The sequence below is a fragment of the Rhipicephalus sanguineus genome, chromosome 1 (genome assembly GCF_013339695.2).
Source record: "Rhipicephalus sanguineus isolate Rsan-2018 chromosome 1, BIME_Rsan_1.4, whole genome shotgun sequence".
NCBI lineage: Eukaryota > Metazoa > Arthropoda > Arachnida > Ixodida > Ixodidae > Rhipicephalus > Rhipicephalus sanguineus.
Window position 1 is genome coordinate 250,546,134 of NC_051176.1, and position 12,216 is coordinate 250,558,349.

The 12,216-nt window shown below is 48.5% G+C and overlaps 1 protein-coding gene across 1 annotated transcript in view; it reads right to left on the reverse strand.

The window, feature by feature from the left end:
* Window positions 1-10,173, reverse strand: part of LOC119382314 (hemocyte protein-glutamine gamma-glutamyltransferase-like) — a 36,519-nt gene extending 26,346 nt beyond the window's left edge. The window contains exons 1-3 of the mRNA XM_049412698.1: window positions 10,092-10,173; window positions 4,510-4,689; window positions 2,589-2,849 (exon numbers count right to left, since the gene is read on the reverse strand). Coding sequence (XP_049268655.1) covers window positions 2,589-2,849; window positions 4,510-4,689; window positions 10,092-10,173 — 523 coding nt within the window. The remainder of the gene's footprint in view (window positions 1-2,588; window positions 2,850-4,509; window positions 4,690-10,091) is intronic.
* Between the last annotated feature and the right edge of the window lie 2,043 nt (window positions 10,174-12,216).

Below are 12,216 nucleotides of genomic sequence, written 5' to 3' on the forward strand. Positions count from 1 at the left end.
ATAACACGAAAGTGAAACGTGTCTTCACAGAAGTATAGTGCTTATTGTGTAGTGACATATGAGAGCTTGTACAACGTCTATTCGTGTTTGGCAGCTATGGCACCGTTTGGCGTGGATGCTTCACCCATGTTGACGCCTAGTTCGTAGAGGTTCGTAGCTTGAGCCGCAAACGCGTGCGTCCCGCTGGCCTCTGTCTCGCTCCACCAAGGCACGACATTCGCTCGTCGAAATCGTGTCCTTTCTACAACGCGTATTGCAGCAGTTTTGTTAGTCGGTGCTCTCGCAATCGAAGTAGTCGGGGGCGGAGAAATCCCGTTGTTGCATGTGAAAGCTGCACTACTCCGATGAGCCGGCGCACGCTAACACGAAGCGAAAGACAAAGAACGTAACTGCGTCTAGGGTGCCTCGGCGACGCCATCGCGGCCAGTGTCCTTCGCTGGTACCGAGACACTTTAACCATAACCTCCGATATCGCGCGCAATCTCGGAGTAAGCGCTAGCAAGCGTCGATCGTGCATTACTTCTTTTCACCTCTCACAGACGGCGGCCCCGCCCCGCCCCGCCTACCAACACCGCCAACAGAGAGCACCGTGCGAGAGAGAATGTGGGAAAGATATAGGGCGTGTTCGTGATGTGTCCTACATCTGCCAATGTAGCTTAGGTGGTTTAGCGTCAGGCGCTTACCGTCGCGGCCGCAACGTCGTGGGTCCGATTCCCTGCGGTGGATCTTTTTCTTGGTTTTTTTTCTTTCTCACCCGCTGGCGTCTATTTTGTGAACGTCATATCCGTAACGGATGTACTTGGTGGACCCCGGCATAAAACACTTTCGTCTTAAAAAGATAATAAAAAGAAAAAAAAAGAACGGCAATGGCTACTGCTCATTGACTGCTTCGCATTGAAGTGATTCGCACAATGCGTGCTATCTGCCTGATTTTTTAACCCCGGCACATCACATTAAGATGAATGTCTAACGAATATGCCTGCAATGTGTACTGTCAAGTGACCAACGCTACATATCACGTGGTATAGGACCACGAGCACAGCAAGCTTCCAGTGCACATCTGGCTGACGCCGTATGCTGTTCAAGGATACTAAGCACAGCAACCATTAAAGGCCGCGGTAGTAATAAAACATGATCATCTGGAGCCGACGTTTCGACAAGCGCACTTGTCTTCTTCAATGCTGCAACTATCCTTGCAATGCTGCGCTGTTCTTCAAGAAGACAAGTCCACTTGTCGAAACGTCGGCTCCAGCGACACCCCGTGTTCACAAATTTTTCATATCTTCAAGCTTTCTTCTTCCCCTGAACGTCTGCCTTTTTTGAACATGCTGATCTGTATTTCGTACCTGGTCTTATAACGCGCTGCAAGGTGCTGACCAGGATCACAGGAACGAAAGACACGCTGGGTGACGCGCGAACTAGCAACTGATGTTATTTCCCTCTGTGGTCCTATAGCCAATATTTGGTAGCGGGATAAAACATGAAAACATACCAGCTAGCCCCCGTAGCAGCCTTGTCAGCATGTAGTTCGTACCTCAGCCGAAGGAACAGCTTGTTGTAATATAAACCACAAATGGTCTATTGAATACATGTGCTGCTATTATCACGCAAAAATTCCGATCGCCCGGAGCTACACTTTGCAAGCTCCTCAGCTGTAGCGTTTCTTGGCTGTACACGGTGTCGTGGGTTCGAACCTCGGCCGTAGCAGTCATATGCCTTTTGGGGGGCAGAATGCAACAGCTTTGAACACGGAGCATTGGTAGCATGTAAAAAAAAAACACCAGGTGGTCAGAATTAATCCGTCATCATCCTGTCTCTCGTAGCACCTGCATGCGTTACCGTGTTGCTTAGTACTCAATTTTTTTTCACCAAAGGCAACTTCTGTTACCCTTATCATGGTGACATCGAAGGACAAATCTCACATGTTCTCATGCTCGTCAGAAATACGCGAACATCTTATCCTCTGCCCTGACAACGGGGAGCAGACCACCCACCCAAAGCTCCCAGCAGCAGTAGCAGCTGTTCTTTCGGAGGCAAGACGTCAAGGGTTGCTGAAAAGAGCTTCCTCCACCACGCTCTATCTTGGAACCTTACAGTGCAAACGAATTAAATTCCTCTGTTATATTCTGTTCGCTTTATTCCAAATATTCCAAGATTTATAGCGAATAACGATCAGAACGGACGCGTCAGCGGGAATAAACAGAAACCGTTCATGCGTGCTGAATTAGGATTGGTCACTTTTGCTCCACAAGTGCCTGCCAGCTGCTTGTCGTAAATCCTTTTTTTCGCTGCACTCTTTAGAAGTTCCTTTCAATATGGTGGTTATCATATTGAAACCACTCAGTGGCTTGCCACGCCACGCTTGCCTGTAGCCACCATTCAGTGGCCACAGGCAAGCGGTGCCTTGCCTGTGGCCACTGTTACATTTATTTCGCGAGGCTTTCACGAATGAGTCCTTCACTCATCATGCTGCGGCGTTTTACTTCATCTCTTCCTGCGTTTTCACGGGGTTTCGCGTGTATACACGCTTGTACGTGGACGCATGCGCGCGCAGAGTTCGTGCCAGGTGTACCGGCAAGCGCACTCACCATTGTGCCAGGGATTGAAAAGGATGTAGATGGATTCTCTGGCCCGAAACTGCTGTCCGTCGCCAGATATGGTGAGTATCCAGCGGCCTACGCCGGCCGTGACGGGAATCTCGAGGCGAAGCAGGCGCATCGGGCCTTCCTGATGCAAAAGCGCCAGCAGCCATCGGGCCTGGCCGGCTGCTGGATAGGTGGACACAGATTGCGGGTCACCGGGCACCGGAAGCTGCACCAGGCTGCCATCGCCGTGTTGCGGATTGTCGCCTGCGCGAGACGAAGTAACATGGCCATGTCGGAGTCATACCGACCACCTGACAGCTTCGCGCGCGCTAGCTAACACACGTGGTCTCTGATGTCACCATATCATAAGCGCCATGAAGGGCAGCGAAAGCTGCGAATCGACTCAGCCAACCAAAAAATGAGAACAAGGGCCGCATCACGATCCTCTTCTCATTGCCATCTGTATGACGCTGATTGAACGGAAGCGTCGCGGAAGGACATAGCTAGTGCAAAATGGTTGCGACCTTATCTCTTCTCTTGAACAGTCAGCAAGCTTTAGTTGCTCATTGGCTTAGGCGAGTTTTAGCTGCGCTGTGCGGAGTAAGTTAGAGTTTAGGTACGTTGGAGGCTTCGAATAGCTAAGCGGTGCCTTATGTTCCAGGTTGTGACAATGATGACAAATTATTCTATTGTGTAGGAAAGGAAGCTAAATACTCAAGCTTTTCAATCTGTAGTTTACACAGCTGGCAGCCCCCAAAGGGCACAAAAATTCTTGTTATATTCTCCTTGTGTGCTGTAGTGTGGTTTCTTTTGTGTGATGTCTACTGGATTCCAATTAGTAACGACCGAAAAACTGGAAATGTTAGACTGATGTGGCACTGCTCTACCTTCTTTTTTTGTGTGAGGTAAATCGTGTCGTTTCAATAGAGCACGAAAACGTTGTGATAATAATCGTTGAGGTTTAACGTCCCAATACCACGATATGATTATCAGGGACGCCGTAGTGTGTCGTTCGTAGTGTGTCGCTTGCGTGTGTCGTTTCTTTCTTTGTGGTGCGTCTTTGCATTTGCACTGTAAATGTACTTCTAGGATTATGAACCAACTAGGCCCAAAAGAAGATTTAAAGAAAAACATGACTTGCGGTTCTTTAACGTGCACCTGTCTCTAAGTACACGGGCCTCAAGCATTTTCGCCTCCATCAAAAATGCGGCCGCCGGGGCCGAGATTCCATACCGCGACGTTCGGGTCAGCAGTCGAGTGCCACAACCACTAGACCACCGTGGCGGGTAGCCTTGTGATAAGCAGAAAAAGAGGAAGCGGTAGTGGACATCAGCCTTTTCGGGTTGTCTAATTAAGGACGTACCGACTGTTCTGCACGTAGGATTGTAGAAAGTGAGGTCTCAAGTGAATGAGTTGTCTACAAGTACGAAGTGGTCTAGAAACAGTAAGGAAAAAGGTCGTTAAAAAAAAAAAAAACTGACGAATAGTGAAGAGCAGCCGTACTTACATCTGAGAATAACATACGTTGCTGCTTACATTTTATGAAATAAATAAATCGATTTCATTCAAATTAAAGCTGTTACTTTAGTACTTTTAACACTGGATAGCCGGGACAAAAAGAAACTTACTTCGCAGAGGAGCTTGTGTACCTGTTGCATATGTTGACATAAAGCTGGCCACTAATTTTCTGTCAACATCTGTAACAAAGTTCACGTCACTACTAGCGCACTTTCTAAATGACGTGCTCTTTTATATTGGCTTACAGTGCTTACGACGAGGAGCTCTAAAAATGCTATCCAAGCGCGTAGTTTCTGCGTTGACCAAGTTTCGTCTCGAAGTCAAACACCTGTACGCGTAAAGTGCTTGGTTTTTCTTTTTTTTTTCTTTTCGAAAGCCAATATATCAGTCAGACATGTGTGGTTACCTAGAGTGAGGATGATGACGACGTTCGATGCGACAGCGCCGACGCCGAGTTTGAAGGCGAACCCTCGTCTGACCACGAGCGAAGGCGCGTTGCCACGGAGTATCTTGAAAGGCTCCGTGTGGTGTTCGAGCGCGTTCTCCTCGAGGAAGAGGTTGAGGTTGATGCCGCCTCCACCTTGCGCTGCACGGCCAGGGAGAGACTATCTTGAGATCCACCTACAGGAGGCATCTCGGCCACACGTCACCACATACACTGCACTCACGTGTTTCTAATCGGCCTCTGAGGGTCCATGAATAATGTCAGTATTTACTTCTACAGCACCGGCTCTTTTCTCTAGAACCGCTAAACACTTTAATTAATCGCAGAACATTTAACCGTACGTGGGCTAACAGTTGTTGCGCTATTGATTATTAATTTCCTTTTGGGTGTTCCTAGTATATATGTGTTTCCAAATAATGTGTACAGGGAACGTGCAGTTCCTTAAAATGCTGCCTATGTGAAAATATGACTCTCCGCCCTTTATGCGACGTTCAAGAAGAGTGCTAACATGGCGGGAGAAGATAAGGAAAGCTGCTCTTGGAAATCATTTCTCTTTTTTGCTAACAGTAAAAAATTACGATAGGAAAGCAGCAGGGGCGTAGGCAGAAATTGTTTTGCGGGGGGGGGGGGGGGTTCAACCATACTTTATATATGTTCGTGCGCGCATTTGTATATGTGCGTGTATACATACGCCGCAAGCAAAATTGAAAATTTTCGGGGGGGGGGGGGTGAAACCCCCAACGCCCCCACCCCCTTGGCTGCGCCCCTGTTCAAAGCAGATTAGTTACATTAAGTCTTCTATGAAAACTCGCTGGCCACGTAAGCTGCCCTTATAGGAGGCGGGAGCACGGCGTGAAAGTGACAGCTCATATCTTCAGTACCACCATGAAGCACTGTTTAAGCTAACTACATGCAATGAAAACTACCTGCCTGTCAAGTTTTCACTTGTTAACCTGATGCAGCTATAGGGACGCTGTAGCTTAACGTCCAAGAAACGGAATGAAAAGTTGGAGATGTCATTCCTGAGCGGGTTATTTACTGAACCTTTTTGCAGAAAAAAGTGCAGTGTTCTGGCATTTATTCATTTATTTATTCATTGCATACCTGCATCGCCCCAGTGGGCGTTACAGCAGGGAGGTTACAGTCAGAAAGAAACAAAATGATCACACACACAAAGCGCGGTAAAACACATCGTTGTCCAAAATGTTCACAATGTCCGGCTATAGAGCATTCCATTCTGTTACGGCTCGTGAAGAAAAAAAAAAGTCACAGTTTCGCCGCAACGGCGAAGCAATGAATGCGATAGCAATAAATTGGAATGTAACGCGAAGAACGGAAAGCAGCTCGAAATTTCCAGCACGTCGCTTGAGCCCAAAGGACGCACGAAAAGAACGCACACAGGACGAGCGCGAACTATCACGCGTCACAGCTCGACAGTTGAAGCGCACTGCTCAAACATAAGGCAGGATGCACGAAACGAATGAACAGGCACACACAGGACGAACGCCAACTGTCACAGTTGTTACTTATTTCTGTTTGAACAGCGCGCTCCTTTCGCAAACGTGGCCGCTGCAGCGAGCGAAGTGACCTTCGTACGCTCTGTGACTTCAGCGCGGACATCGCGGGGAAAGCACAAGACATACAACCGCCCGCTCCCCCCCCCCCCCCCCGGCCGCCCTCTTCTTTCCTCGAGATAAGCGCACGAAGGCGACCACGCCTTGTAGGGCGAAGAGCAACGGCGTTCGCAGGAGCGGGGCGACGATCTTTAAAGCGCGCAACGATCGCGCCAACTATGTGGTGACTAAGAAAGCATGCTGAAGGAAATGGTGTATATAAATAGCTCGCCGTTGGCAGGCTGAAAGACGGTACTGTTTGTGGCGTAACCGTCTAACGCCGTGCGGTGGAAAGCGAGAGGTCGCCCGTTCGATTCCGCGCGTCGCAGTTTTTCTGAATTATCTTTCTTTGTGGCTTTTATATATATATATATATATATATATATATATATATATATATATATATATATATATATATATATATATATATATATATATACAGTGCATGACGGCGGCGACGGCGACGCAAGAATCAGCCGAGACTGTCCATATAATTGCTATCGTAATAAAAAGAATACGTGAAGACGTCACTTCTGAAAGGAAACTCGCGGGCCTTCAGTGCATGGTCGCGTCTCGACGACACATAAGTGGGTAACTTGATGTATCTTGCTCGCTCAATGCCGGTTTTGGAATGGTAAACAGCGTGAGAAAATTTCAGCCTGTTTTTCCGCCGGTCTTGTAGCGCCTGCCACGATAATTTACGTTTACTTTCCGTCATGCTTAATGTTCTACTATATTTGTTGAGTACAAACCTTGCCGCCTTATTCTGCACCCTTTCAAGTTTTCTCCGTGAGAACAGCTGTGTGCGGATCCCAACAAATACAACCGTAATAAAGTATACTGCGGACATAAGTAAAATACAGCTGCTCTTTCAATTTTTCCGGCAACTGACTGAAATTACGGCGAAGAACAGCGCTTAAATGATATGACCACTTAGTTCACTACTACTAGCAAGAAGAAATCGAAGACGAAGATGAACCAGCCAGGACTGTTTATAAGCGGTGCTTGTGGACTAATATGCTGATATCCTCGATTTATATTCAGCGGATAACGCGGTAATGGGGCACATGTTATTACTGAATGTAAGCGGCCAACGGTGAACATCTTTTTCAAGAAAAAAAAAAACCGTACTGGATTCGCACCCAGGTCCTGGTTGAAGAAAAAAAATAGTTCTTTAACAGTGTGCATCAGCCAACTGCAATGTTAAACATATTATCACCGAAGATGGTCGGCCAAAAGCGAACAGCACTTAACGAACTAAATGCTTTGTGGATTTGGGGACCGAGATTAACAATAATTTATCTCTCTAAAGATCGCGTCAACAAGAATTTTATGATGCTTATTTGGGAACTGCACGAGGATGAGGGCGGGGGGGGGGGGGGGGCGAAGGCTGTCATTTTGCACTTGCAAAGGAGCTGTCGCGAGTGTCAGTCGTGATGTCAGCCTCTCTGAATAGGCACCTTTAAACACCGAACTCTATTTCACATATCCCGTAACGTATTCATCTGGACGGGAGAGCAGAATTTAGCGTTGTCTCTTGCCAGTTGGGTGTCTGCGCGCATTTTGACGAACGAAAGAATCGCAACCCCGTAACACCTTCGTAACACGTTTCATAGCACACGAACGCTGAAAGCCTATAGATCAAGCTGCGCGGAAAGCTGATTGCTGCTCGTTCCGTGGAAGGCGCGGGAATACCTTTTGCGTACGCATTTCTGCGATGCTACGCACGCAGAATGTTGTTGTGAGAGTGCATTTCCAATTGACATGGCGTGTGGAACCGTAAATCTTCGTTCACAATAGATCGCATCTGTTTGAGCGACAAGTCCTGCATTCTTATGTTGCTCGGAAATTCGATTTATGCAAAAATGTTTTCTCGGTCGACTTCGTGTTTGCGTCTCTTCGTGTCTCGGCTGGCGCTTTGGACTTTCTTTTCTGACTGATATCAACAACGATATTGAATCTCTGATTAGTATACTTTTATGATAATAATAATAACTGGGGTTTAACGTCCCAAAAGCACGATATGATTATGAGAGACACCGTAGTGGAGGGCTCCGGGAATTTCGACCACCTGGGGTTCTTTAACGTGCACCTAAATCTAAGTACACGGGCCTCAGACATTTTCGCCTCCATCGAAAATGCAGCCGCCGCGGCCGGGATTCGATCCCGCGACCTGCGGGTCAGCAGTCGAGCGCTATAACCACTAGACCACCGTGGCGGGGCTATACTTTTATGAGTCGATGCGTTCACCTAATCTCGTATACATCCTATCTGTCATTACTGCGGCCGTCATTATTGCACTTAATGGGACGACCTGTTGAACAGTTGTAATTATGCAGGTTGCGCAGTTGGCCTGACTTGGTATTATATATAATACAGTCCTGCGCGTTAGCAAAAATAAGCAATAATTATTTTCCATACTATGAGCAGTGTTCACCCTTTACCTTATACATTTCTTTTATCAATAGAAAATTAAGTTTATGCGGTGTCTATTTCCGGATTTTAACGCGAGAGCGTTAAAGAGCTCGTTTTGCAGAAATTCCGGTGTCGGTGGCGGCGTCGTTGCTTGTGAGTGAAAAAATCAGTGTTGTCTGTGAGAAAAAATTCGAGATAGATGCAAATAAAGACAGAATAAAAAAATCTTCGGTTCGAATTGGACCGGTGATTCGAGCCTGCGACCCCTCGTTCCGTGACGCGATGTGTTTAGCCGCTCGGCCACCATATCCTCTAGCTTACTAACGGCGAGCTATTTATATACACCATTTAGCGTTCATGGCAGGCCCATCTCGGAGGTTCTTCAGCGGCTGGACTATCACCCGCGAGATGGCACGAAGGGCCCAGGGCGCGCTTTTAAACGACATCGCCCCGCCATGTGGACGTGTTTCGCCGCACCGCATGCATAGATATGGGAGCCGGAGGGCGTCTGCACTTTGGCTTTCCTTGCGGCACGGTTTAGGTCTCCACCGAGACGCGAAACCAAGCTAGCGATTGGGAAGGCGATAAAAACACGGTCCCATTGCGCTATCGCGTTCTACTTTTGAAAGCGAAGCTCAAGCGTCGTTCAAGTTTTTAAACTTAAATATGCGTGCTCGATACGATTAGAACGTCTCGCTGTTCGAACGACCGTACTTTTATATGTGCGCGCATAACAGCCAAACAAGCCAGATTTTCAGGGAAAGATCGAGGTTTGAAGCGGTGAGAAATCGTTGAAGAGCGAATGTCGCCGGAGCCGATGTTTCGGCAAAAGGACTTATCTTAGTCGAGGCGAAGACAAATCCTCTTGTCGAAACATTGGCTCCCGCCACATTCCTTGTATAGGACGATTTCTCATCGCACACGCAACTGGTACGACCGGGAGTGCATCAAGCGGAAAACCATGTTATATGGAAGGGGTAAAGGTGACAGGGGAAATGCGGGGTGGGTAACTTAACGGGGCACTCTGTTGGGGCGATGCACATGGGTGGGTCGATCAATGCGTAGAGGAATTCGATGCGTAAATTTAAGAGGTTCGCACAGACCTGTTGATCTGAGAAGCAGCAGTGCCTGTATTGCATGCTAAAGTGATCACTGGTGGGGTATAAGGGAATGCGCTATAAAATCATGGATGTATACAACTCGCATTTCGGCAACAGTTCTTGAAATTACCTTGTGCGCCCCCTCGCCACAGAATCAGGCTACGAAACTGAGGGTGTTGTGTGATATTTGCGCCAGATACTTAAAAAAAAAACCCTGGGTGCTCGTCGCATGTCAAGTGTGTAATCTGTCTGGCTACAACTGTAAACTAAGCGATGGAGGACAGTGCACAGGGTATACAACTGTGAACATTGTGCCTTGATGGTGGCCAGCATGTGCATACGAGATGACCGCAGTCTCCGATCATACTCGCACGTTGAAGCGACGCACACGCTCAGCGTGTGACCGTATACGTACCCGATATCTCGGCGAGCGACCACCATAGGAGAATCAATGGGCCGGCAAACGCGGCGGCCAGATGGCTGGGCACACTGGTCATCACCGGACAGTGTCGCTAGAACACACAGTACCGAGGACAGACGGGTGCTGCAGCATGTCTAACGCGAAGCCATCGTCAACGCGGCCTCGACGGCCGCGGAACGTTCTTGCAGCTGAGCGTCTATGGTCTGCACGGCCCAGGTCGGCTCAGAGACGTAAAGCCGACCGTGCTCCTTGTGCTCCACGTGTTGTCACGGAGCCCCACAGCCACTGCCGAGTGTCCGGGCGAAGCTTCGCAGCTCCGGTTACGGTTTCATTCCCAGTGGCTTTTCGAACAGGGAGCGTTTGCGATCGCTCAGCCGGAGACGATCTGGCAGCCTTCAATCGTTTATCGACGTCGCCTCGTATTCGGGATTCCCAGAAGGCGTCGTCGTTTCAACGAAATATATTTTACCCGGTATACGCTCGGGTAAGGGAGGATGCATCGCTTTCGGCGGTTCTTGTTTCCACGGAGACAGCGGCGTGCAGCTGCCGGTTCAGGTGCTCCGCAGGTTTGTGTTGATCGAAATGATGCTTGTTTATTTTGGCCCCTTTTCTTTACCCGTCATTCCGAGAGCATATCAAATCGGGAAGCAGAGAGGTGCGGGGGAGTCTCCCCCTGTTTTTTTTATTTAAAGTGTTATTTTCTGCAGACGATTTTTTACTTCTCGCGAGCGGGTGTCGCTCAATCGGTGTCTGGCCGTATTGAATCTCTTCGGCCCTCTATTGAACCTGCGCGCACCGACGATGAATCGTCACTTGATTGAAGACGACGAGGCGGCTGTAGATCACTTTGACGGCTCCACAAAAGGTGGCGCGTCACGCGCTCCACGTTGGGCGCTCGCATGTCTTCCCGCGAAGCGACAGCAACTGTTTTTCTGGGCCGCAGATTGTAAGACATCCCATCGGCGGCACGGCGCTGCCCAATAGAGTCGCGCCTCGGGCAGAGGACGACTGCGCATCGCTTTCTTCGCACAGCTGCTCGTGCAGTGAAGCAGAAAGGGCAGCGGCCAGACCATGTTACGCGCCCGAAGATTTAACGAGACAACGGGCTTTATTTAACGCTATTAACGGTCCTGCTTCTTATTTGCCACTCCGCTATGGGAATGCGTTACGTTTTCATTTGCCCACGCCGATCGCAGGTGGCGCTCGCATCAATAAATAACTACGACCGATGTCGCATATTTAACGCCGTCACTCCAACGCTCCCTTTCTCTCTCCCCTTAAGCAGTTTACGACCCTCGTTTGTTCGTTTGTCACTTTTGTTTCTTTTGCGAACAAAGCAGTGGGTGTTCCGCGTTCAGTATAACTGCCCGTTGAAAGTTGCGCGCTGTTAGAAATAAACAGCGCTGGATCTTTATTGCGTGCGAGCGAGCTAAGTCGGTCGAGTGTTTGTTTCCGAGCGTCAAGCTCTTGTCGGCACCAGCAGAATTGATTTGTCTACGGCTTATTTTCCGTGTCTCGCATTTGCTAACAGCCGAAGGCGTGGTCACCTGTCATTTCCAGCTGCGCCTTTAAATACGACCGACGGAGTCGTCTCCTATACTAACAAACTGAAGAAAAAAAAAAACGACACTACAGCGGTTTTGCACGTGCCCTAAGACCGATTTCACGGTGATTTTTACGAACCCACCGCTGCGGATGAGGAACCACTTGCCCGACCTCCCCCACCTTCCCGTTGAAAAGGCTACCAATATTACCTTACCTTAGATTTCCGACATTATATAACCCATTTACGTGTTCCGCGAACTTAGTTTGCAAATTTATTTGCCGTTTATACTGTCAGCCTCACCCTCATCAATTATTCGAATTAGATCTGCACCTCACCATCACCTAACTGTGTGAGAGTGAGGACGCCCTCTTGAGGGTGCCTCTGGTTGAGCAACAGTTAGCATCTTTAGAATCTCGCCGGAAATCCTTGCATCTTTCTTTCACAGGTTGTTTCATCATCCTGTGCCGTACAACGAGCTTCTTTCGCCTCCCTATCATATCTGCTTGGTCACGAACGTAAAGATGGTATTCCATCTTGTAGGTCATTCCTCCTCTCGCATTCATTCAAGGGGGC